General features: G+C 40.1%; 1 protein-coding gene and 1 non-coding gene across 2 annotated transcripts in view; both read right to left on the reverse strand.

Moving 5' to 3' along the window:
• utrn (utrophin) overlaps window positions 1-18,415 on the reverse strand; it is a 190,828-nt gene extending 172,413 nt beyond the window's left edge. Inside the window, 2 exon segments of the mRNA XM_040017758.1 lie at window positions 16,560-16,711; window positions 17,980-18,415. Of these exon segments, the coding sequence (XP_039873692.1) occupies window positions 16,560-16,632 (73 nt within the window). The 5' untranslated portion in view covers window positions 16,633-16,711; window positions 17,980-18,415.
• A 3,494-nt stretch (window positions 18,416-21,909) lies between these two features.
• Window positions 21,910-21,992, reverse strand: trnal-uaa. The gene has a single exon. It is a non-coding gene; the product is annotated as a tRNA-Leu (tRNA).
• Between the last annotated feature and the right edge of the window lie 577 nt (window positions 21,993-22,569).

Below are 22,569 nucleotides of genomic sequence, written 5' to 3' on the forward strand. Positions count from 1 at the left end.
GAATTTAAAACCTGCTATTACAAACCTGACTGTTTAATCCGGTCTTTAAGTGATGACGTGATGGAGGCATAAACATTAAAGACTTATGTTCTACATATGGTGCTTTCTATTGACAATACACCAACAATAGCATAGAATAGACATGCTAGACATAGAATAAATAGAATAAATATACAATATTGACTTTTTGTTACGCTTTAAATAATCTGCTTAACACATCAGTTAAGATCTTTTGCACTCTCTCTTGTTGCTCAGTGAGTAACCGACCCTTTTATCCATCAATGAATCAAGCTTTTACTAGGGCTGCAAAGATTCATTGAGTAAATTGAATAACTAATGAAAAAACCACAACGCAAATATTTTTGCTTTGATGCTTCATTAACCCATGACTCTGCAGCACTCAGCTGTCACTATGCAAGTATTTTAGCATGGCTAGTTTACGTCCACACACAGCAAAAAGCAAAGAGGCCGAGCTGTTTTCACGACTGTGAGCTCAGGTGGAGTGAATAAACATTTCTTCTAGTGTTCAAAACAGCAGCGCTTGTCACTGTAATCACCATAAAAAAAAAGTTTACTGGGAAAAAGCTAGTGAGCGTCCTTAATCAAATCAAACCACCTGTTCAGCAAGCTCCAGTGTCAAGGAAAAACAAACATTGTAGCTGCTCCCATCAACCGCTGTTGGTTTTACACTGAAAAATGTACAAAAAGCCGCAGAAGTTTAAAATAGAAGTGCGTGTGGGCAGATGAACTGGTAACTTAGTCAAATATCGTGTTTAAATCACGCAGCTTGCTAAAAGCTGACAGCAGCCGTCCCACTTTCTATTGCAGTGATACCTGCAGCAAGCAGGGGTGAGTCTAAAAGTGGGACATGGGGTGTACTAGACCCTATTTAGCTCAAAGCTTTAGTAACATTATTTATCAGATTTAGATTAAAGGAATATATAAATAAATTATTATGATAATTAAATTATAATATTTTATTGCAGGCCAGTAAAACTCTGAGGCACTTACCTGAGGCAGTTAGGTTGGACACTGATTTATTATTAACATTAATTATTAACATCTACACCATCAGAACGTGCATTTCTGCAGCAGGAAATTTCGCATCAAATTAAAGCTCAGAGAATGCTCATATGCACCTTTAAAGGTTTACACACTTCAATATGCACATAAACACACCAAAGCTTCCTGCTAATGTAGGAAAGCCTTCAAAGAAGACAGCGCAAAGCCTCATTTTAGGTTCTATTTAAACATTGTTTTATATGCCATTACTGCATTTGTGATTACTTTTTTATGCACTTATGTTTGCGCTTAAAAACAACTTTTAAATTTAGCATTCAAATATATAGTTTTTAAACTATTAAAACACTGAAATTTCTCAAATAGAAACAGATTAGCTTATTTTTAACATTTTTATTATTGTTTATTAATGTGACACAAGTATTTCTTGTTTCAGTATCTTTTACCAGGTCCTCGTCCAATCAGTTTGGAAACTTTCACTTCACTTATTCATGTAATCTGCTTTGACACATTCTATCAACCAAATGAGGAGAAGTAAATATACAGCACAAGCACAGTGAAGAAAGGAATTACATGCACATTCCTTCACGGAGAAAAATATTCCAGCCCTGCCAAACAGTCAAATATGTCAAATAACTGAGTCATACATAAACACATCAGTCTAAGTCTGTATATGCTTTGCACAGACAGTACTGTTATATAGTACTGAGAAACAAGTGATTGTTGTTTTGTTTTTGTTTGTTTGTTTTGTTTTGGGGGGGGGGGGGGGGGGGGGGTTGCCAGCAGTCAAAAAATGAAGTAATGATTACATCAGGAGGAGTAATCTGAAGTTCAGCAGAGTGATCCAACTCATACTCTCAACACATGGTATGCATGGGTGTGCACCCACACCACAGCTTAAGACCAAAGTGTTGTGTTTCATCCTGTTTGCAGAATGACAACAACCAAGGTGATAAATTCTAAAAAACTCAAACCCACTTTATAGTTCACACCTATTTCTGTCCAGAGTAACAACTTTGTTACAATTACAGTAGGAATTCTTGAGTTATGTTCAAAGCATGTTTCATGAAGTCAGTGACCTTTGATGCACAAATTCTAATCAGTTCACTCTTTGAACCTGGTGTGATAACACAAGTTTATTTTTCCTGAAATTTGGCCAAGATCCATCAAGCTGCCAAACTGCAATCATTTCCCTAACTGCTGGATAATAGCACGTTAATTAAAGTTTAAACAGTGCTGACAAACCTGAGAAAAAGAATCACAAACACACCTGAAAAACATAATATAACATAAATGTTCAAGGAGCAAAAAAAGAAGGAAAAAAATTAACAGAAGCACACATGTTTCTTAAAGCAGCCAGCTGGGAACACAAGAGCAGACACATAAAATATACAGCCCCGGTCTCCCCCTCGCTCTCACAGGTGGAGAGAGCCTGTGACCGCAAAGTAGAGAAAACGGGGAAAACTATGTGGAAAGCACTGAGGTGAGAAATCAAACAAACCATCAGGGTTTCCACGACAGCACCACACAGTAAACACACGGGAGCTCGGAGCTTTTCCAAACAGAGATATTTACAAAGTTTGCCACACCAGTGAGCAGCTGTTACCTCTAACTAATTCATACCCAGCAGCTAAAATCTTAGCCCAAGGTTTTCCCAGTTCGCCGTTTCAGCGAACGGCTTAAAATGCATGTTCGACCGATGAATGAGCACGGCTAACACGTCAACAATACAGCTCCTGCATTAGCTGAAGTGTCTGGGAAGGTAAATGAAAGAAAAACAACAAACTAGCATGAGTGTGGCTACACCAAAAATAATGAGACTGAATGCGTGCCTTTCTCAGGTCATTGGTGAAGCATTAAACTGAGCTCTTGGCTTGGCTGCTACACAGCTCACAAAAAAAAAAAAAAAAAAAGCATCACATGCTGAACTTCACCTTGATGGCTCCTTGGAAGAAGCCTTGGCTACGGACTGTCCTGTCAGGAGAGCACCACCCACGGTTGAATGAAAGGCGCTAATCCGTATACAGGAAATACACACAATCCTACAACAATCACGCTCATACAAGGATACTGCTCAGTCTGACTCAAAGTGTGCTGGCAGACGTGTATTACTTTGAATCTGTAGGTTTAGAGGAATGAATAGAATTCCTATAATTTCCTATGCATTCCTCCTCCCTACCCCACTGGTCACTTGTCTAAGCTTGCCCCAGCCCATACAGCTTTGTTGACACTCTACCCTTGCCAAGATCTGGGAATTTGCAAGGAAAACACTCATAACGTCCAAATGGATTAACCCATATCCCCACTTACATTCTTCAAAACACCCCCGTGGTCTGCAGAGGTGCGTGTAATTAGGGCTGAGCAGAAACAGTGAGGTGAGAGGGCACGGGGCTTTGGGGAAGTCAGGCCAGGGTGACGAATTTTGTTCAACAAGCCGGATCACCCCACACACGGCAGAGATTTAACAAGAGCAGTGTAAATCGCCTGTGCTGCTTGTAAAAGTGAGGGAAAGAGAAAAAATATAATAAATGCAGTGAAGGAATGTGAAGGAATTCGAACTGGTTTTAACTCCATATGCCCAATTTACAACAGTCCAAATATAGCTTGTATTTTTCTATGATTGTTCAGATATGTTCAGTTTTTCAGTAGAAATAAAAAGAAATGTCCAAAAACTGACCTTTGGTAAACCCCACCAGTATCTTTGGCGCATTTAACAAAGTGGATGAGAGAAGAAAAACAGAAAAAAGACAATTTGCTTGAGAAAACAAAATCTCTCGTTTCATGGCACACTCTCCTTTTAATCCAGCCACCCCATATCTTGCGCCTACACCTTGATCAGATTGCAAGAGCACTAAAAATATGCACGATTTAAAACCAAGGTCCTAGCTGCCACCAAACTACAAGCGCGCACACCTGTCAAAAGTTCCTACCTCTAAGACTGAGTCCATGCTGAGCCATCTTTTACCAGAGGCCACCGTAATGCTCAACATAAGAACCAACAGAAGTCAAGTAAAGAGCCGGAGGAGATAGTCCAAGAGTATCTGCGCAAAGAAGAATTCGATATTCCTGCCTCCCTCTTCTTGTCTCTCCCATGTGTCTGTCACTCCTTGACCACAGAGAGAGGAACAGATCGCAAGAATGCAGCAACAGAGAGAAAAAGGAGAGGGGAGGGAAACAGGGACGCTGTCAGGGAAAGGGAAAGTGGTTGGAGCAGAGCGAAACAGGACAGGGCAAGCCAAGGGTGGGGAGTCATGATGCATCGTGTGATAGGGGGCGAACACAGATGAACGCTGTTCGGCACCATTCCAGCATGCGATGGGACAGAATGCAAGTTTGGGGAAAACAAAGGCAAAAATCGGCATGTCAGACAGAGATTGGCACACAAACATAGATGCAACACGGGATTATGGAGTAGGCGATGCGGTGGGGCAGAGGCGTTGACTTTCCTATCTGCATTTGCTGGAAGTCTACACAACTCAAACTAAGGTTGGAAAGGAATTCACAACCAACTTTAACACAACACAGAGGAGCTGGAGTGAAAGAAATGTAAACGCTTAACTCAATTATGTGTAAATGTTGGCAATCTTTACTCCAGCTTTATCAAGAGGTGGTGCAAGCTCTGCAGTGCAATTTGCAGAGCTTCGTGTAGTTACTTTTTCAGTAGAGTATGAGTGTTTTGTGGATGTGACAAAATGAGACATCACACTCTCTTCCATTGTGCAGATAAATCACAACACGACTGCTGATCAGCAGTCTTCTGCTGTGTGATGGTTGACTGGCTAGATAAGGAGCCATAAAACCCAGGGATGATCAACTATCTCATTCACACAAATAAAAAGTATGCACATCACGACTAAATATGACAGAAAGAGAGAAGTTGTATAAAAATCACAAAGAGGAAAAGAAAAAGAATCCATCAACTGATCAAAGTCATGGGTAACGTTAACAATTACGCTCCTTCGGCTATGAAAAACAGAATCAATGCCGGTGTGTTTAGTCTGCTTTTTAGGTTAATCAAGACAAGCTTACCTAAATCGAGGCTACTTTCATGCTTTCCTTTTCTTCTGAAAAAGTTACGCTTTCTCCACGACATCCATTTACCCAAATTCATGACAGCAATACAGACCTTACAAATATATATACACACAATGGAGAAAAAGAAAAAGGAAAACAAGTAATCCGGAACAGGAAGACAAGGTAGTGGCAGCAGCGTTAGTGGTGGGTGGTGGGAGAGTGAGTGAGTGAGAGAACAAGAAAAAAAGAAAAGAGAAAGAGGAAGTGGAGGTGTGACAGCATTCATCGATGACGCTGGGTGGGTTTATGTGGGGTGCCGGGTCGGGCACTCTGTCACGACATACAAACGTTCGCACACACAAGGCTGAGAAAAAAAAAAAAAATTAAAATTAAATAATTAATAGGTAAGTGAAAGGTTAGAGAGGGGTGTGTGTGTGTGTGTGTGTGTGTGTGTGTGTGTGTGTGTGAGATACGCTTTGTGAAATCAGTTGATTCTCGCCTGCAAACACGATACTGCTGGAAACAACAGCTCTAATTCAAATAACCGCGACCCAGAATGAGCGTGCCTTAGCAGAACGGTTTAGGGTTAGGACAGCCACCTCTTTTGCCTTTGGTTTACATCAAAGTGAAGCAATCAGTGTCCCCGACTCTCAGAAAAACAGAACTGTTACAGCAGACTGAGTTAAAACTGAGACATGGGTCCTGACATTCACCGAGGGTCTCAGCCGGGGCAGTGGAGCAGAGAACAGGGAAAAAGCCAGAGTCCATTTGCCCATTGATATATTTAGTCAATGAGGGCCAACTGAACAAACAGCTCTATTCCCACACAGAGAGAGTGAAAAAAAAGAGTAAGAGAGAGAAATGAGAGGGAGGGCAGAGGGTGAGGGCAAAAGAGAAAGTATATTTTCCTGTGTTTTGTTTTTTTCTTTCCTTTCCTTAACAAAGAGGAAGTAGAAGAGGTGATTCCAGCTTGGTGACCAGCTTCCAGAGTCTGACTGAATTAAATCCACTTCCTTCCACAGAGAGCTGCGGCAGCTGGTCTGGTCACAACTCAGAGGAATGAAATGGTTCGGGTCAGGCTGGCTTTGGCAGTGAGTGAAGGAAGCAGACACCAAAAGGAACTTTCCACTAGGGTGCGTCAGTCAGAGACAGGCGTCCTCCCCCTGTCAGTCCATCCTCACACACCGTCCCCAGAGCATCATCAAGCTGCTTCACTGAAGCCATGCAAAAATGCCCCCCTCCCCCCTTAAATATGCACATAAACATCTCTCTCACGCTTTATATCCAAATACCACTTCTGACTAGAGACTGGAAGACATGAATGAAACCCTTTCATTCCACGTCTCACCACAAACAGTCCTAAGTTTACATGACAATCAAAGTTGATGATTTCCTGGATGTCTGGTATTTGAGCTTCAGTAATTATTAGACAGAAAATTACTTATAAAACTTAATATATGGCAAGAGTTAATTATATTAAGTCTAAATGTGTATGTGAACATAAAGGTCGAAAATGGCAAGTGAGATATAAAGTTAGGTATGTACATGCAGTGTTCCCTGGCTTCGCATCATAGCTAACACTAGAACTCCTACTTTCAATTATGAATAATACAAAAGGACCTTATGAAATCTATATGCACAGAGATGAGACCGCCCATCAGCGATTCATCTACTCACATCACCCTCTGGCATGGACAGTGCAGTCGCTCTGCAGCTTAATGCACAACTGTCACCCCAGTATTTTTACATTTACAGTAATCACACTAATAAATGTACAACCTTCTCAAATGATCTCAGAAGAATGCACACAAAGCATAAATCAATATAAACATCATAGTTGGTGTTTCACACACAGTTTTGGAGAATTTCATGGACATGACATTGAGTTAACCACGTCAAAGTGAGGTGAAAAGACATATTCATGCTTAATATCATGAAACGGTAACCCAGCTGTGCATTAATCCTGCCACCTGCCACATTCTGGCGTCATCCTGCATTTCAGCTGCTGCAGCCTACAGTGTCACCAGCGTACAGTGCAGCCCTCCGCTCTGCACTCCGGGGGTAGATAATCACAGGAAGACAGCAAAATGCTGATTGGATTTTATTTTGAGATTCAATTTAGCTTATATCCATAGTGTTGTGACTCACTGGCAAGAACAACAACACTGATTTAAATGTTTTCGATAAAGCAGAAGTACAAGTACTTTACTGTGTAAAGAGAAATGAAAGAAGGGTAAGAGTCGAGGTATGTTATAATCATTCCTTATTTATTAGGGGTGGGGGAAAAAATCGATACTGTGTAGTATCGTGATATTTTGTTTGCTAATAATGTATCGATACAGGGACAGCAGAAATCGATATTTTGTTACAAAAAAATTTTCATGGACTGGAACTGACTTCAGAGCATGTTGATCCTTTTTCTGAGCAAGAATCCTGACATTCCTTCAATGTCCAAATGTGTTTAACTTTTTTTTTGGCAGCAATAAACATGACCATTTACTTATTTTAATTTAAGACATGTTTTATTTTAATTAAGTTTAAAACTTTTTTATTTAATGTAAAATTATATTTTGTTTTAATTTACTTTCAAATTCTTCAGTTGCTGAATGGGCTGCATAGTTTTCATAAATTGCATAGTTCAGAATAGCTATAGTTGTAACAGATGGTTGCATTCAGTTAAGTTGGACTAGACTGTAATACAAACCGTTCAGTTTGTCAACAATAAAACTGACTGAAATGAGAGAAAGACTGAGTGTGAGACTTTGATATTAGATAAAATGAATATTGATAAAGTTTACCTTTATGTACAGAATTTGAATATCGCAAAATATTTTTTAAAATTGCAATAATATCGTATCGTGCGTTAAGTATTGTGATAATATCGTATCGTGGGATTTATGGTGATTCCCACCTCTATTATTTATCCTGTTAATTTTCCATCATCTGGCATTAGTTCACCAACCCAACAATGTTTTGCCAGGTTCGCTTGTCTCCAAAATGTCTGTACACGTGGGTCAGACACAGACAGACTGAGACTACCTGATTGTGGGTGAGAAGTCCCATGTTAGCCAACTGCCTTGTCAAACTGGATTCTGAACCTATGGATTCTGAAACTATACAATCATTGAGCATGCAGTTCAGACAGATCACAAAATAAGCTCAACCAACAGCCATTCTCCGCTGACAGAAAATCCCCAAAAGAGACCTTCCGACTCTGCTGTCACTCTTTGATGTTGATGTGTTGCAGGAGTTAGGTGATGAAATGGTGCAATTAACTTTGTGTTTGTTTCCTCCAGCCTCCCTTCCTGATATTCCACATTGATTTCAGGTTTGTGAGCCTCTCCTGTCACGTGGCTTCTCTGGCTTTTTCTCTCTCTTTTAACCACAAACAGGTTCTTCTTTAACAATAATGTCTGTGTGATCGTTATATCTCAACACAACATCGCACATCATACACAAGTTAAAATTGAATAACTAGGAAATCCAAACCTTTTAAATGTTGGACCTTCACTTAAATCCACTCAAGTAGATTCCTTTGTTTACATCCTAGAACTTCATCAGCTCATTAGCACATGTATCACTTGTAGTCAGTCCTTTCCATCTCTATTGAGCCTCTCTATGCAACGCTGGAAAAACAAAGTGGGTTGTTATGGATCTATGCTAGTTGCTAAATAACCATGCCACAACTTTATATAACATTTTTAGCATGATAACTAAATAGATCTGTATCATTTTATGCACCAAACAACAAAAATATTTAGTACTGTAGCAAGAAAGTAGGAGTGATGCGATAGGTCAGAATGTAGAATAGACAACATAGATTGTAGCTGTAATGAGCTTAGGACAAGGGGTAAGAAAGGAAGAATGAAATGGGAAGTGCCTGCAGTGGAAAATAAGAGATCCACAGGAGGAGGGGAAAAAGTGGTCTGTGAGTGTTTAACAACTGTAGGAACATTTAAGACTGATGATTTTCTGCCATTCCCAGTGTGGTCTTGAAGAGCTTGTCATCTTGCCTGGGCGGGGTGTCTCAATGCTGCTCATGCACATGCACCAAAGAGGCAGAGTCCCACACACAACCACACCCAGGGGAGATGCTTTGGCCCAGGCCTTCATTCCCACATTTCCAGCCAGGACTTTGCAAAGTAAAGTTTCCTCCCATTTCCCAAGCAGCCAGATTAAGCTGCAATCAAAGACATTAACACAAACACAGAGAGGCTTGTGTGCCCATATAGAGTGAAGATACATCCAGCTGCGTGTTCCCTGTGGAAACTTCTTTCTCAAAGTGGAATAAACTCATGAAAACTCCCACTGACCCAAACAAGCCTGGGAGGCTCCAAAAAAGCAGAGGCAAAGAAACAATTCAGGTCATTACGCTGCATCAAGAGGCGGCACACAGTGAAAGCCTCTTTGTTTTGATTTGTATTCCATGCTACCCACACATGCAAACACACACCCATTATAAGCATTTTGCATGTATATCATTGCACTCACTGACAGCTTGAAAATCTGTTTTTAAAGTAACAGCAAAGCTATGAAACAATAACAAATGAGAATAATAACAACTCCGGATCGTCTCAGTGTTTCACCCAGTTACTCTTGAACACAGGCACGCACAGAACAGCTGAAATACTGAGTACACCCAGCTCCAAGAAGCCAAGGCCCGAATTAAGGATCTGTGACATGTAGCTGAGCGAGTATGGTGACAAAACACACCCTCTACACCACCCATTTGGTGACATTCACATTCTCTTGTTGAAAACACAAATATGTCTTACATTGTGTCACACCCAAAGGTAAGCAGATGATCCAGTCTGTGGCTCATCACACATATATAGCTGATGGTTAAGCTTCCCATTTCAACCAGTCAACCATTTACTTTTTCCTCATATCTTTCATGTGACACATATTGCACAAAGCACGTACAAAAACAAAGTGTGGGAACCAAGTAGGATAGACTCCGTCAGCTAATTTCAAAACACTACACTACACAACATTTCAAGGCACCCACCAGCTCTTAAAATATATTGTCTGGGACTTATACAGATACTGTTATGGATCATACGAAATCAATACTGATGAGTGGAGAGCAGAACAAAGAGCAGAAACAATAGAGAACAACAAGGCCAGGTCAGGTACTGACTCAGGTTAAGAGCAGGCTCCTCCACAGAGCTCTCAAGTGACAAATAAGGATCGGGTGATTGTTTCTCACCTCATTACCGTGTGATGTTAAACAACAGCCGCTAACCCTGTGAGTGATATATGACCTTTAACATTTGTATGCACTCAGGAATGGAAAGAAGAAAAGCACACGCACAGACAGGATGTAAAGGCAGGACTTTAGCGGTTATAAGGTAATCCAGCTGTAACTGTGTCAAGTAGTGTGTCTAACCATCCTCTTATCCCATTCAGAACTGATTTGCAATGTGGCAAACCACAAAATTAGCACTTTACCATATACAATACAGCCTACAGGTCAGATGGAGGGCAGCAGCTAGTGATTTATTTATTTTAATTATAGGGGACTTATTACCCTAAATTCCATCTTTAAATTCTTGGACTTTGTTAGAGTAGTTTTGCATGATGCATCGTTTAACATAATCCTTATTTACAATTTCAGCCACTCAGTTCATGCTGTGTGAAACATGGCCAACCTTTCTCCTGATTGGTTGTCCATCATGAACAGAAGATTTGTGTGCTAATAGCCAGAGCTGTGTGCCTGGGATTAACAATAGCCCCGCTTACTGACATCATGCTAATCCAAGAAAAGACAAAACTCTGGAAAGTGTTAAGAGCAATCAGAAGCCTGACCTGTTTGCTCCCCACCTTTCTTTCACATGTGAGGTATGTATGCATGCAAGTATGCATTCATTCATTTTCTTAACTGCTTACTCATCTTCAACTGGTGAGCGGACTCGAGCCTATCGTAGCTGAATGACAGCAACAGGGTTGTGCAGAAGGACAATGGTGTCAGACATGGTCAAAGTTAACGATGACAGCTCGCCAATCAAGGCGACTTTTAGCCAATTTCCCCATTGATGTGTTAAATTTATGTTGTCATTGTGCTGAGATTTGTGATAAATTCAATCTGTGAAGCACTAGGTTTCACATCGTACCTCAACACATAACCAAAACTTGCAACGCAGATGTTTCCAGGCATGCACAAGTCGGTACCCAAACTTCTCTGCACTTTGAAGTTGGTGTGTGTGTGTGTGTGTGTTTATGTGGATAGCGGCTAAGAGATCCATCATGATCGTCATCTAACGAGAACAAACAAGAGGAGGATATTTCTGACTACTGCTGGATTGATTTTTAAATCTGAGTGTAATATGACCACATCTGCGGAGATCCAAGAGATGCCATTTCATCTTCCTCCACTGGGTGTTTTTGTCTGTGAGAAACTCGGCTGTGTTGGGGAGGGGAGGGTAAAGACTGCAGTAGAATCAAGTGAGATTTTAAGTAGAAGGAACCAGGATGAATTTGTAGAACTGGAGTTTCAAGTTATTAAACTCCAGTTCCACAAATTAAGCTATGTGTTTAAGCCATACATCTTTACATTATGGAAAAAGAATAGCATTACCACAAGGTAGGCTCCTCTGCAATGACTGAGCCTGATCCTAGTATCCAGTCTTCTAATGACTTTCACACTGAACTGAGATGATACAATGCAAATACATTACTTTGCACTAGTATAATTACATTAAAATAAATGAAATTAACATGTTAACATAAAAATATGAGCTTATTTTTTTTTAAACAAGGTTGTTAGCTCCCGAACAAATGCCACATAAGTTTGGCTCTCCTGTTTCCAGGAAACTCTAAACTTTTCTCTATAACCTTCGGGAAATCAGCTTCATACAGACAAACATGTAATCTTAACCTTTTCAATTCCACTTCCTGCTCTTTTGCCTCTCTTTTCTTCACACTCCAAAGTGTGTTGATGCTGCAACATTAACATCTCTTTCTGCTGTTCAAAAGTTAACGCAGATGGAATTACCTTAGGCGTTTGTTCAGAAGACTAAGATTTTCTTGCGGCCACCTTCTGCAATCAATACACCGTTCTCAATAAGCTTTTCTTTTAAAATAGAAAAAACTTCATCCTTTTGGAGAGTCTAGAGCAATCAATGCCAAAATGCTCTGCCACTTCCCACTGCTCTTTTTTTCTAAGCAGTTAACAACTGTTCATTGGGAGTTTGAAAAAAACTCATGTGCAGATGCCATGTCCACACAAAAATAGTGTAAAATATACTGTACACACTTCTGGGACTGGACCACAGAATATAACTGATAGAATAAAAAACAGTTATTGATACAAAATTGTTGTACAACACTAGGTTAACAATTACTGGTATGAAACACCCAGCAGTAAGGCACACTCTTCCCTTACTAGCTACCTAACCAAAAGAAACTTACTACATACACTAGACCGTAGTCTTCATGCATTTGGTGGTGGGTGTTTTAAACACACAGCACGGTAACTGATGACAAACCGACTAGCTGCCAACTTACCTAAAAAGTTACGGAAATGTACCTGAGACAAGCTGCTCCAACGGCCTTCATGCACAAAGACAACAAACTAAAAGACAACAAGTAAATGTGTCCAGTTACCCAGAGCACGATCTCTGAAGCCTGCCGGAAAAAATGGCTCCACCATAAAAATCAACAAAGAGTGTAGGTCACCTGATCCAGAATCAGAAGAAGAAACTAGAAGAGGCTTACAGCCTCCAAATTTACTGACTAATGAAAAAAACAACCACTAAGGAACTGAAAAAGCACCATTGCCTTCCAAATTGCATTCATAGCTACAGACGAGCACCTGTTTGTTACCAGCTTGGCTCAAAATTGGCAACAAAAAGACAAGGCTTAGCTTGTTCAATTAGTTTATTTAACAAAGAAATACTTAAACGTGAGATGAGTAATCGCACATATCAGTGATGAAATGCCCAGCATGGATGCTTGTAAAGGTAGGTGCAATATGTTGTAAAAAGAGGCATGTAACAAAAATACTACACATGTTGGCAAGCAGCCTCCCGGATTCTCTCTGTGTGTGTATGTGTGTGTGTGTGTGTGTGTGTGTGTCAGTTGCAGCTGGATATGTAACAATCTAACCCAGGGCTCCAGGAAGGGAAAACACAACAGTGCCAAATGAAGTGCTACCAAGCCATCATATGTTTCATTATTTTGATCCCATTGTCATTTATTATTTTACTAATAAATACACTTTCTGTAAACCATTCATTGTTGTATATTCAAGTTATTTTACTCTAAGATGGAAGAAGTTCGATCAGTGCATCCCTAGCAGATACATTACCTGCTCTGTCAGCTTTAACCTCCACCCCATTTCCTCTGTTTTCTTTCCTCCTTAATCCACTGTAAGCTTGGATAGTAACCTGACACACTGAACCACCTCCCCTCGCCCTCCAGAGACACTAATGTGCATTTGTCTGTGAAACGGAGTGACTATATAGCTAGTTCATAGGAAACTTGGTAACACACATACACACCCCTGCTCCAACCTACACTGCAGTGAGATCTCAGTCAAGCACCAAATGGAAAACGAGCCAGCTGAAATAACGAACGTGCTCACTCTCTCTGCAAGATCAGGACGCCTGGCGCTAACTTTGTGACAGTCACTAAGCGTGACAAAAAACAGAGTTTACCGTTTGAGCGCGCGCTCTGCTGTTGGCTATGAATTCTCCAACCTTTCAAACATGCCCACATGGTGGCCGGCATGGAGATTAACAAGTGCGCTAATGCTTGTCTTCCCAGCTGCAAAAACATCCCTCCACCTGCTCACCACACACACACACACACAGACGCACACACACTCACCTGCTTGTCACTCTCTTCTAATACCCCATGTTTCAGCTCTGTGTAGACTTTTTCTCATGATGACAGAAACCACATGAAACAAACCCAGTTTTGGGTGGGTGTCTAAGGATCACTGTTAACAATCAGCCTCACTAGTTTATAACATGGTGAAAGAAAGAAGACTTTATAGTGATCGGGGTAGACCACATGATATTTTATCAGCGTTTAGCTTGAAGCCATTTCCCAGATTTGCCTTGGTTTCAAAGCAAGCGCTTACTCTCTGAATTCTAAAACAGAACAGCTAATTTCTGTCATATTTATCCACCAACTACAAACACACACCACAAATTTCCATCATCAAAGAGAAGATAAGAACCACTTGTGCCGAGGCTCCTAGGTTACCTCGACATACATGTGAGTGGCCGTATTTTCTAAGTTGCGTTTTTTGTGCAGCTATGCTACGTGCTAAATTTTCCCCTCGTTGCCATAAAAGAAAACATTACTTTTAGGGTTGCTAGGGAAACCTGAATCTTTGTGAGAAAAGCATTGTGGTCTGGAGACAAGCATTATAAATTACAAACTCCATCGGCACAGTGGAATTCCTGGCATGGAATCCACCAGTGCTGTGAGGCTGGGTGGGTGAGGAAAGCTGGCATGAGAACTGGCCTCTTTTTACTGTATTTAACAAGTTTACAGCAGGAATTGGGAGTTAGAAGGGGGGAGGGCTATGGTGAAACCCAGAACACAGGCTTTAAATATATTTATATGTGTTCTTTTTTATAGGAACATTAAAGTAGAAACATTCCAAGGCCGAAGCTCCTACTTACCAATGACCTAAAATAGGTCAAGTAACACTTTAGCCTAACATATAGCAGGGTAATCCTATTACCAATATCAGTGTGTTAAAATAACAATTGAAAGACACTGTTTTTTCCCCCACTTCTTCATATTATTAATTCCATTTTTGACACTGAATTTTTTTAGTACAACAGGGGTCAACCTCATTTATATCAACAGCCACATAAAGCCCAATTTCATTTTAAGAGGGCCAGACCGGTAAGGCTACTGCCTAATAACCTATTAAAAATACCCAAAACATTTTCCCCTTACCGTCAGTCTAAAGCAGTTTTATAAAACATTTAATCCTGATTAAATGTGTTATCAAAGAAACCTGCAATTTTACTATTACATCTCACTTTTTCCAAATCACAAAGACACCAAAGAAACCTATTGACACTGCTCATTGAGACTACACTGTAAGAAATAAACAACTTTATCCTGTAATTTAAAAATAATAATAAATCATGTGCAAATTCAAAGAAAAACATTTTTTTTTACTGTTTAAAGCAGAAAAGTCTTATTTTTAAGTATATGATAGGCTTATGTTTTATATCATTGTCAGTAAGAGGCCTGTAAAACTGATCCAAATACAGTCAAAAAACCACACTTTATACTCTCCTTTGAAATTTCCATGTTTTCCAAAGCCCTATAGTAGGCCAGATTGAACTCTTTGGCAGACTGATTCTGGGGGGGTGGGGGGGTTTAAACTTCTGTCTGTGCCAACAGATAAATATTGAAATCTGTAAATTATTTTTTAAAAATCTAAACAGGAATAACAACTGTTGCTCAGCTGATCATAATAGTTGGCTGATGTATATAAATGCATTCCTAACTTTGATCCCCATTTCAGTTATCAGTGGAAATGGAAACCTCATGAGTTACATGCCAATGATTTTGCACCTTAAGCCAAATGCTGCTTTAACATCAATTTACATCCAAGACGTTTAACTTAAAGCTCAGTTTTTGTTAAAAGTAAACAATCCCCATATGACAATAGTGTTTGTGTAATAGTTACTCGTACAGGTAAAGTGTTTGATATAAGAGTGATGAGCTTGCTTTCCTCGGTTCTGTCTTACACTCCAATTTTCTTTGCATCTTGTCAGCCCATTTGACCTGGGCACCAATTTTAAAATGGGACATCCTTTAACAACCTCTTTAGCGGGATGTATCATGATAAACTTACAATGCAAAGTTTCACTCTAGACTCCTCTGACATAGGAAAATGTGTGCTTATATTGTTCTTCCAGTTTGCCATGTTCTAACTAAATGTACTGTTCAAAGAGCCAGGAATAGACTAAATCAAGATGGGTACACAACATCAGGGCATTGTCCTCCAATTACCTTAATTTAGACCAACTAAAGCACTCCTCTAACTAGAACAACAACTTGTTTGTAAGCGTCTCTCCCTCTGAGGGCGGCGTCTACGAAATATTAACCTATAGAATGGAATGATCTGCAGAGAACGTGATCAGTGGGTGTGTCTCTCTCTAAAACCATCCCTACATTCTTGTCCTCCCCCTCTTCTGCTGCTGGACACTTTCCCTTTCTGTTTCCCCTTGCAAAGGTGTGATTGCAAACCCACTCTGTCCTCATTACGCTGTGTTGTGTGCTGTGTCTCTCTTCCCCTGCCTCCACGTATGGTTAACCATACACCAACAGGATTTCTGGCTCTGTCACGGTTTTCTAACAGTGACTGCACATGTTCACGCACAACAAACTGTTGCCTCGTGCCATTTATTCTGTTAAAGAACACTGAAAGCTCTGACAACCTTTGGACTTGCATGCTCTGCTTCATTTGTTCACGTTAGGGAACATTAAGTACTGGAGACAGCTGCAAAATACCAACACAAACAATGGACATAAATATCAAAACATACCAGATCTTGATTTGATTTTGTCGTTGAATTCTTCGTTAGCTCCTCCCCCAGCGACGTCTCCGGGTGACGCCATTGCAGCCCAGTTAATCCAGTGCTAGATTAGGTAAAATAGTGATCAATTTCCAGGCCTCTCAGCAGCCCTCTTCCTGCACCTGTAAGGAATAAAAATGAAAACTCAAACTCCACAGTTCCTCCAAAAACAAAATTAGTTCTGTCAAATTAGTTCTCTATTGCTTTCATATGACATTTAGTAGAAGACAAAAATCCACAAATGGCCAGATCAAGTGTCTCAGACCTGGTACCTCATGACAACCTAGGATGTCTCAGGAGGAAACAAGCTTTTTAAACCATGTCTTAGGATGCCAAGCTGTGCTCTTCTTTATCTTTAAATAACTCCTTAACTGGCAATTAAAATGTGGACTTAAACCTTGGCATGGAAGCAATCTAGATATTGAAATCGGCATCAACACAACAAAGAAATCTGATTGAAGAGATGTTTTTTGTTCAAGTCTCAGTTTGAAACTCAAAAGAAAAAAGCTCCAGTCAATACTTCAGCTGGTCATCTCAATTTACTAGTTTACATTTCTGAGTCATGCTGCAGCTTTTGAGACCCCCTTTTTTTTTGTCTCGCTTATGCCTGTGGTCTGTTTCACTTCAGGGTATCCTTTCATTAAAACTCAACCACTTTCCCTTCCAAAATAGCTTACTTTTTTACCATGAAAGGACTTCATGTGCAGTTTCCCCCCCTTACAGTTCTTGGTGAGTTACAGTTCTTGAGGGATGATGCAAGACCCCAAAAATAACAACTGTAAACTCAATGAAAAGTCAGCCTCATCTGTCTTGCAGCTATCTTTACTTTAATTTCAGTTCCTCTTTTTGTAAGTGGAGTAGTGCTGACAACCAGACCAAAACAACTGAGAAGACTTTAAAATAAATAAATAAATAAATATATATATATATATATATATATATATATATATATATTCTAATCTGATCTCTTTGACTCACAAGTGTGGTGCAGAACTTTCTAGCTTGCCCCAAAGTGGACTGGACCAAAGTGCACATGTTAACTGCTTAAAAGCACGCATATATATGGATAATCTGACGGGACTAGCGCGATCCTTACAAAATATACCAAGTGACTTTTAAACAGTGAATCAATGATAGTCTTGTTTTAGTTAATGTTTTATCTCTTAGGTATGACTGCGGCAGTTTGGGAATCTTTGTTTAGAGTGCTGCACCACCCCTCAGCCAACTCACTGCAAGATTACTGTGATTTTTTTTTTTATCCCATTTTATTTCAAACTTTTCTCTCTCAGTGGCTCCTTTTACAATTAAATCCGATAGCGAACTTCACAATAACGTACCATAGTGATGAGCACTACAGGTCATGGGCGTTTTCATGGATCCAATCACTCACCTCTGCTGTCACCAAGGGTCAAGAGACGTGTTCCCTCAGAGCAAGTCCAAAACGTGTCGAGTACGGATGGACAAACAGGGTAAAATGTATTAAAACTGCGTGGATTTAATTCATCTAAGGCATTTTCTACGAGAAACGAGGCGTCTTTCCCCACTAACTAGCGTTAAAACTTAGCTGACGTTAACCAAAGAGAACCGTCCCCGAGCGCATCCAGTCTCCGCGATGTGCCAAAAAAGCTTCAAGAGACGCCTTTTGGCAACGCAATGCAAGGTGAGGCCACCGTCGTCTACCAAAGCACACGGCTAGCTGTCTGTTGCAAACGGAGAGCTGGTTACAACATTTCACGGGTGAGCACGGCAGAGCTGTTCACTCAGGTCCACAACTTTTGTTCCTGTTGCTTTTCTCCACTCTTTCTCCCTGTTACATACACTGACGCAAACAGCAAGCTAAATGCAACGGAAACGGTAGCGCTGTCTTTCAAAATAAAATAGTCAAAGAACTAAAGCAGTTCCTCGCAGTGTTATATTGTTACTGAGGCGTCGGAAATAAACGAAATAATCTTTTTATAGATGGAAAATGATATATTCACCGGATAATAGATTCAATCCTAATTACCGACTCACGTTGCAACAACCGAGGACTTATTTTGAAGGCATATATCGGAACTACATTGCCCCCTCTGGGTGACTTGATTTCGCTCTGTAGCGTGTCCCTCTGGCTGTAAAAGTTTTCCTGAGTCTGAGATGGAAACATGGCGCGGTGGCCGTCACGTGATGTAATTCTAACAAAACCTATGACTCTCACGGGGAAACACAAACTTTAATAGAAACACTAAGCCAGGAGAAATAATGGACGGTGGAAAGACAGTTTCCACGCCTTTCCACCTAAGGGAACGCAAACTGACTAAAGCCTGACGCTGGATCAGAGAGATTTGTTTTATTGCAGCATGTGGGCAATGTGACCCATTTAATTAATTGAACTCTCTGCATTAATGGTTGTATTTAGACACCTACACATTTGTTGTCTCTACAAACTGGTCCGTACCAATGCTTGATTGTATATCATATTATAATATTGCTATTGATGCATTAAGAGGGGCATTTCATTTGACCTATATTTTGGGTAGTTTTATTTATTAACACTAAATATTTCACTGGCAGATCAAGCAAAGTGATTCATTTTTATTTATATACCAACTAATCAGACACTGTACCTTACACTGTAAGGTAAAGACCCCTGCGGTATTAAAGAGAAACCCTCCGATAACCCCCTGTGAGCAAGCATTAGGCAAATGCGGGGAGGAAAAACTCCCTTGCAAGAAAAGAGACCTCCAGCAGAACCAGGCTCAGTCATCTGCTGATACTGGTTAAGAGGTGAGGGTAAAGAGAAGAGAAAAAGGAGATGTGATGCACAGAGACTATGCAAGAGACAGGACAAGAATTAATAGCCTGCAGCAGTGGTATATAAACACCTGGGGAATGAAAAGAAATCTAGAGAAGAAATGCTGAATGGATCACAGGAAGTACCCCAGCAACCTTAGTCTAGAACAGAATAACTAAGATATGCTTCAGGGTCACCTGACCCAGCCCTAACTATAAGCTTTATCACAAAGGAAATGATGACTCAGCGAAATAGTAAGTACAGTCATGTAAAAGGAAGAGGGACAGAATGTATAAGATGCATAGAAATGGACAGGTACCCCAAAGATGCACTTCCTGGAAAGAGTAACTGCATTCCACGCCTGGCTGCTTATCACTTTATTGAGTATTTCAGCCCATAAACAAATCCTGGGAATTACTGGGCACCCAGGTACAGTGTAAAATCCCCAAAATGTGTGTTTGTGTGTGGGTTTTTTCTAGTTTAATTCAAAATTACAACCAGCAAAGCTCCAACAAAACATATGTTGCTTTTTTCAATCAACACACAAAACAGGTTTCTCCTCAATAACCAACTTTATTCATATAGCAGCTTTGATACACAACTACAAACAAAACAAGACAGGAAGACAAACAGAAACTCAAGTTTAAAACATAAATAATTACAAGTAAAATAAGAATCAAACCCTTATTTATGGCCACGGCTTAAATGGAAAAAATAATAAGAAAGTTAATACATACAACAGCAACAATCGTTACCATACACACCCCTCCACCCCTGATGTCTCAGGTTTCATGTTGTGATAGTGAGTTATGTCGGCCTGAAAACAACAACTTTTCCCGTGTCTGAGGGGACTGAATAATAGATTAGACCCCATTAGAAAAAGTCTCTGAGGCTTTGGGGGATGTTGAGATGTTGATCTCCCATTGTATGCCCTCATCCTTCTCCCTCTGCGTCTCAGTTGTCGGGCCTCTTTTGTGGATGCTTCCTCACGCAGCCTAAAGAAGAGGCTCAATTTCACAAATCAGTGCTCTATTAATGCCTCAAAAACATATCAAGTGACAGCATATGCGTTTGTCAGTGAAAAAAAAGAGGGAGGAAGGGGACAAAATATGGTCTAAGACCAGGAAATCTTTAGTATGTAAGGCCCCATTAGCGATTTTTACACACAGTAATTCTTCCTCAATTTACCCCAATTTGCTAAACATGATTCATAGTTACACACTCACCATGTTTGTGAAGTTGAGAAGTATTTATAAGGCTGCATGACTACAGTGCACCAAACTGTTGAGTACTGCTTGCAGCTATTTTCTGTCAAGCCTTTCCGGTGGCATATGCAGATGACTGGGTATCGATGGATCTAAGGCATCGCCCTGGCTGTGAAATTACAGGGGTGAGTGTGTGCAGGCCTCCTCTGGGCCAGTGCTGGACTCCAGCCCAGAAACTACAAGAAGGCGTTAAAGTGCCCTCTTCTGTCCTAATCACGCAACTACTCCTGAAAGATTTAGTAATGCAATGTGCTTTGCTAAGACCTAGTTTTAAACTTCTGTGGAGAATCTTAGTATATCCTAAGTAATTTACAGATGCTGGTGTGCCAAAAAGTTATTTCTGATGTTTCAATTTTTTATGTCTAATATCTTATATTACTACTACTAAACTTATATTGGTAAACAGACTGTGATCAACAGGATTTCCCAATCCTGAGTTATAAAGAAATTACCTGTTTTGACTCTGCGTTAACTGCACCTACATTATATTTAGTTATATTTCTTGCAATTTCTGCTGCCTCTGTTGTCCCTCAGTTTTTCCACTACTTTGTACATTCACTCACTCAGTTTCAGTTTCTCCTTGCATTGATTTGCCTAATTTTGTGAGTTTTTATATTGACGGTATGATTATTATACCTTATATTGAGATAATTCTTGTTATTCTTTCACTGATAAATCCAAAAACTGCGGCGAAATTCACAAGAGGAAACGACCTCACCGAACAAGCCAGTCACAAGAGTTCCGTCAATGGGGGTGTAGCTGCATTTCTAGAGTGGTGCACGTCGGGTTACGCCTTAAACAAGTAATAATCAGACGGATAATCAGAATTTAAACCAACCTTCCTAATCAACCTTCCTAATTCTCCAAGTAATGTTTGGATACTTGGGTTAACCGCAAGCTGGCGGCTGGCTTTGTATAACAACACTATTTTAGCGACCGCGATTTTCAGCACCGTTTTATTACTAATAGACTGCTGCAAATCTGTTAACTTAGAGGAAAACTGTTATTATCAAAAGAAATTGGCTGAAAAAAAATGTGTATTTTTTAAATAACTAATTATAAAATGGGAGAACTGTTAAAAAGTGCAATTTTAAACGGAGCTGAAATTGTTGCATTCGGTGGAAATAATACAAGACGATGCATACGCAGCTACCACATCTGCAACTATAAGCTCTTTATCATCAGTGCTCTCTGTTTTGCCTCGGTCTCGCTTGTAATGTAACAGAACTGTTTCTTCGTTTATGTTATGTGACGCAAACCTTCCAATACATCAACAAAATAAATTTACCAGGAGTGGGGTTCGAACCCACGCGGACATATGTCCATTGGATCTTAAGTCCAACGCCTTAACCACTCGGCCATCCTGGTATATACACCGTACCCCAACGCATCCCCACACTTGTAAAACTCAACTCATCCAAATACCGTTAATCATTATGTATTCTAGACTTAGTCATCAAATTGGCACGAAGCTAGCAATGCACAGCAGCGTAAGCCGACGAGATAAACAATAGCAAACAAACACACTAGTCTAAACAATTGACATTGCCGCTGCTAGTAGCTAGCAGCTAAGTCATTTACTGTCATGCTAACGACAAGCTCGACCTCAAAAGCTTGAAATAAAACTACCGCTATCCTTAAGGTGGCTTGTATTTACAAAAAAAAACTAAAATATACACACACACACACACACATACATATATATATACCAGCTCGCATACTTGGGTTAATTGCTTCCATTCCATTCGAATTCCTGTGAACCGCTCTCTCAAATTAGAACCCGCATAATAACATTAGCGTATGCTAACCCGTAGCAGAAGTTATAGCAGGCGTACAACTTCTATATTGTAAATACACAGTAGCGTGTTTAGCTGCACATTGCAGCCAAACAAAACCTCGAAGCAAAGCGAAACACCGATACCGCACAACAAATCTCTAAATTACG

This window comes from Simochromis diagramma, unplaced genomic scaffold, assembly GCF_900408965.1.
Source record: "Simochromis diagramma unplaced genomic scaffold, fSimDia1.1 OVJJ01000802.1, whole genome shotgun sequence".
Taxonomy (NCBI): Eukaryota; Metazoa; Chordata; class Actinopteri; order Cichliformes; family Cichlidae; genus Simochromis; species Simochromis diagramma.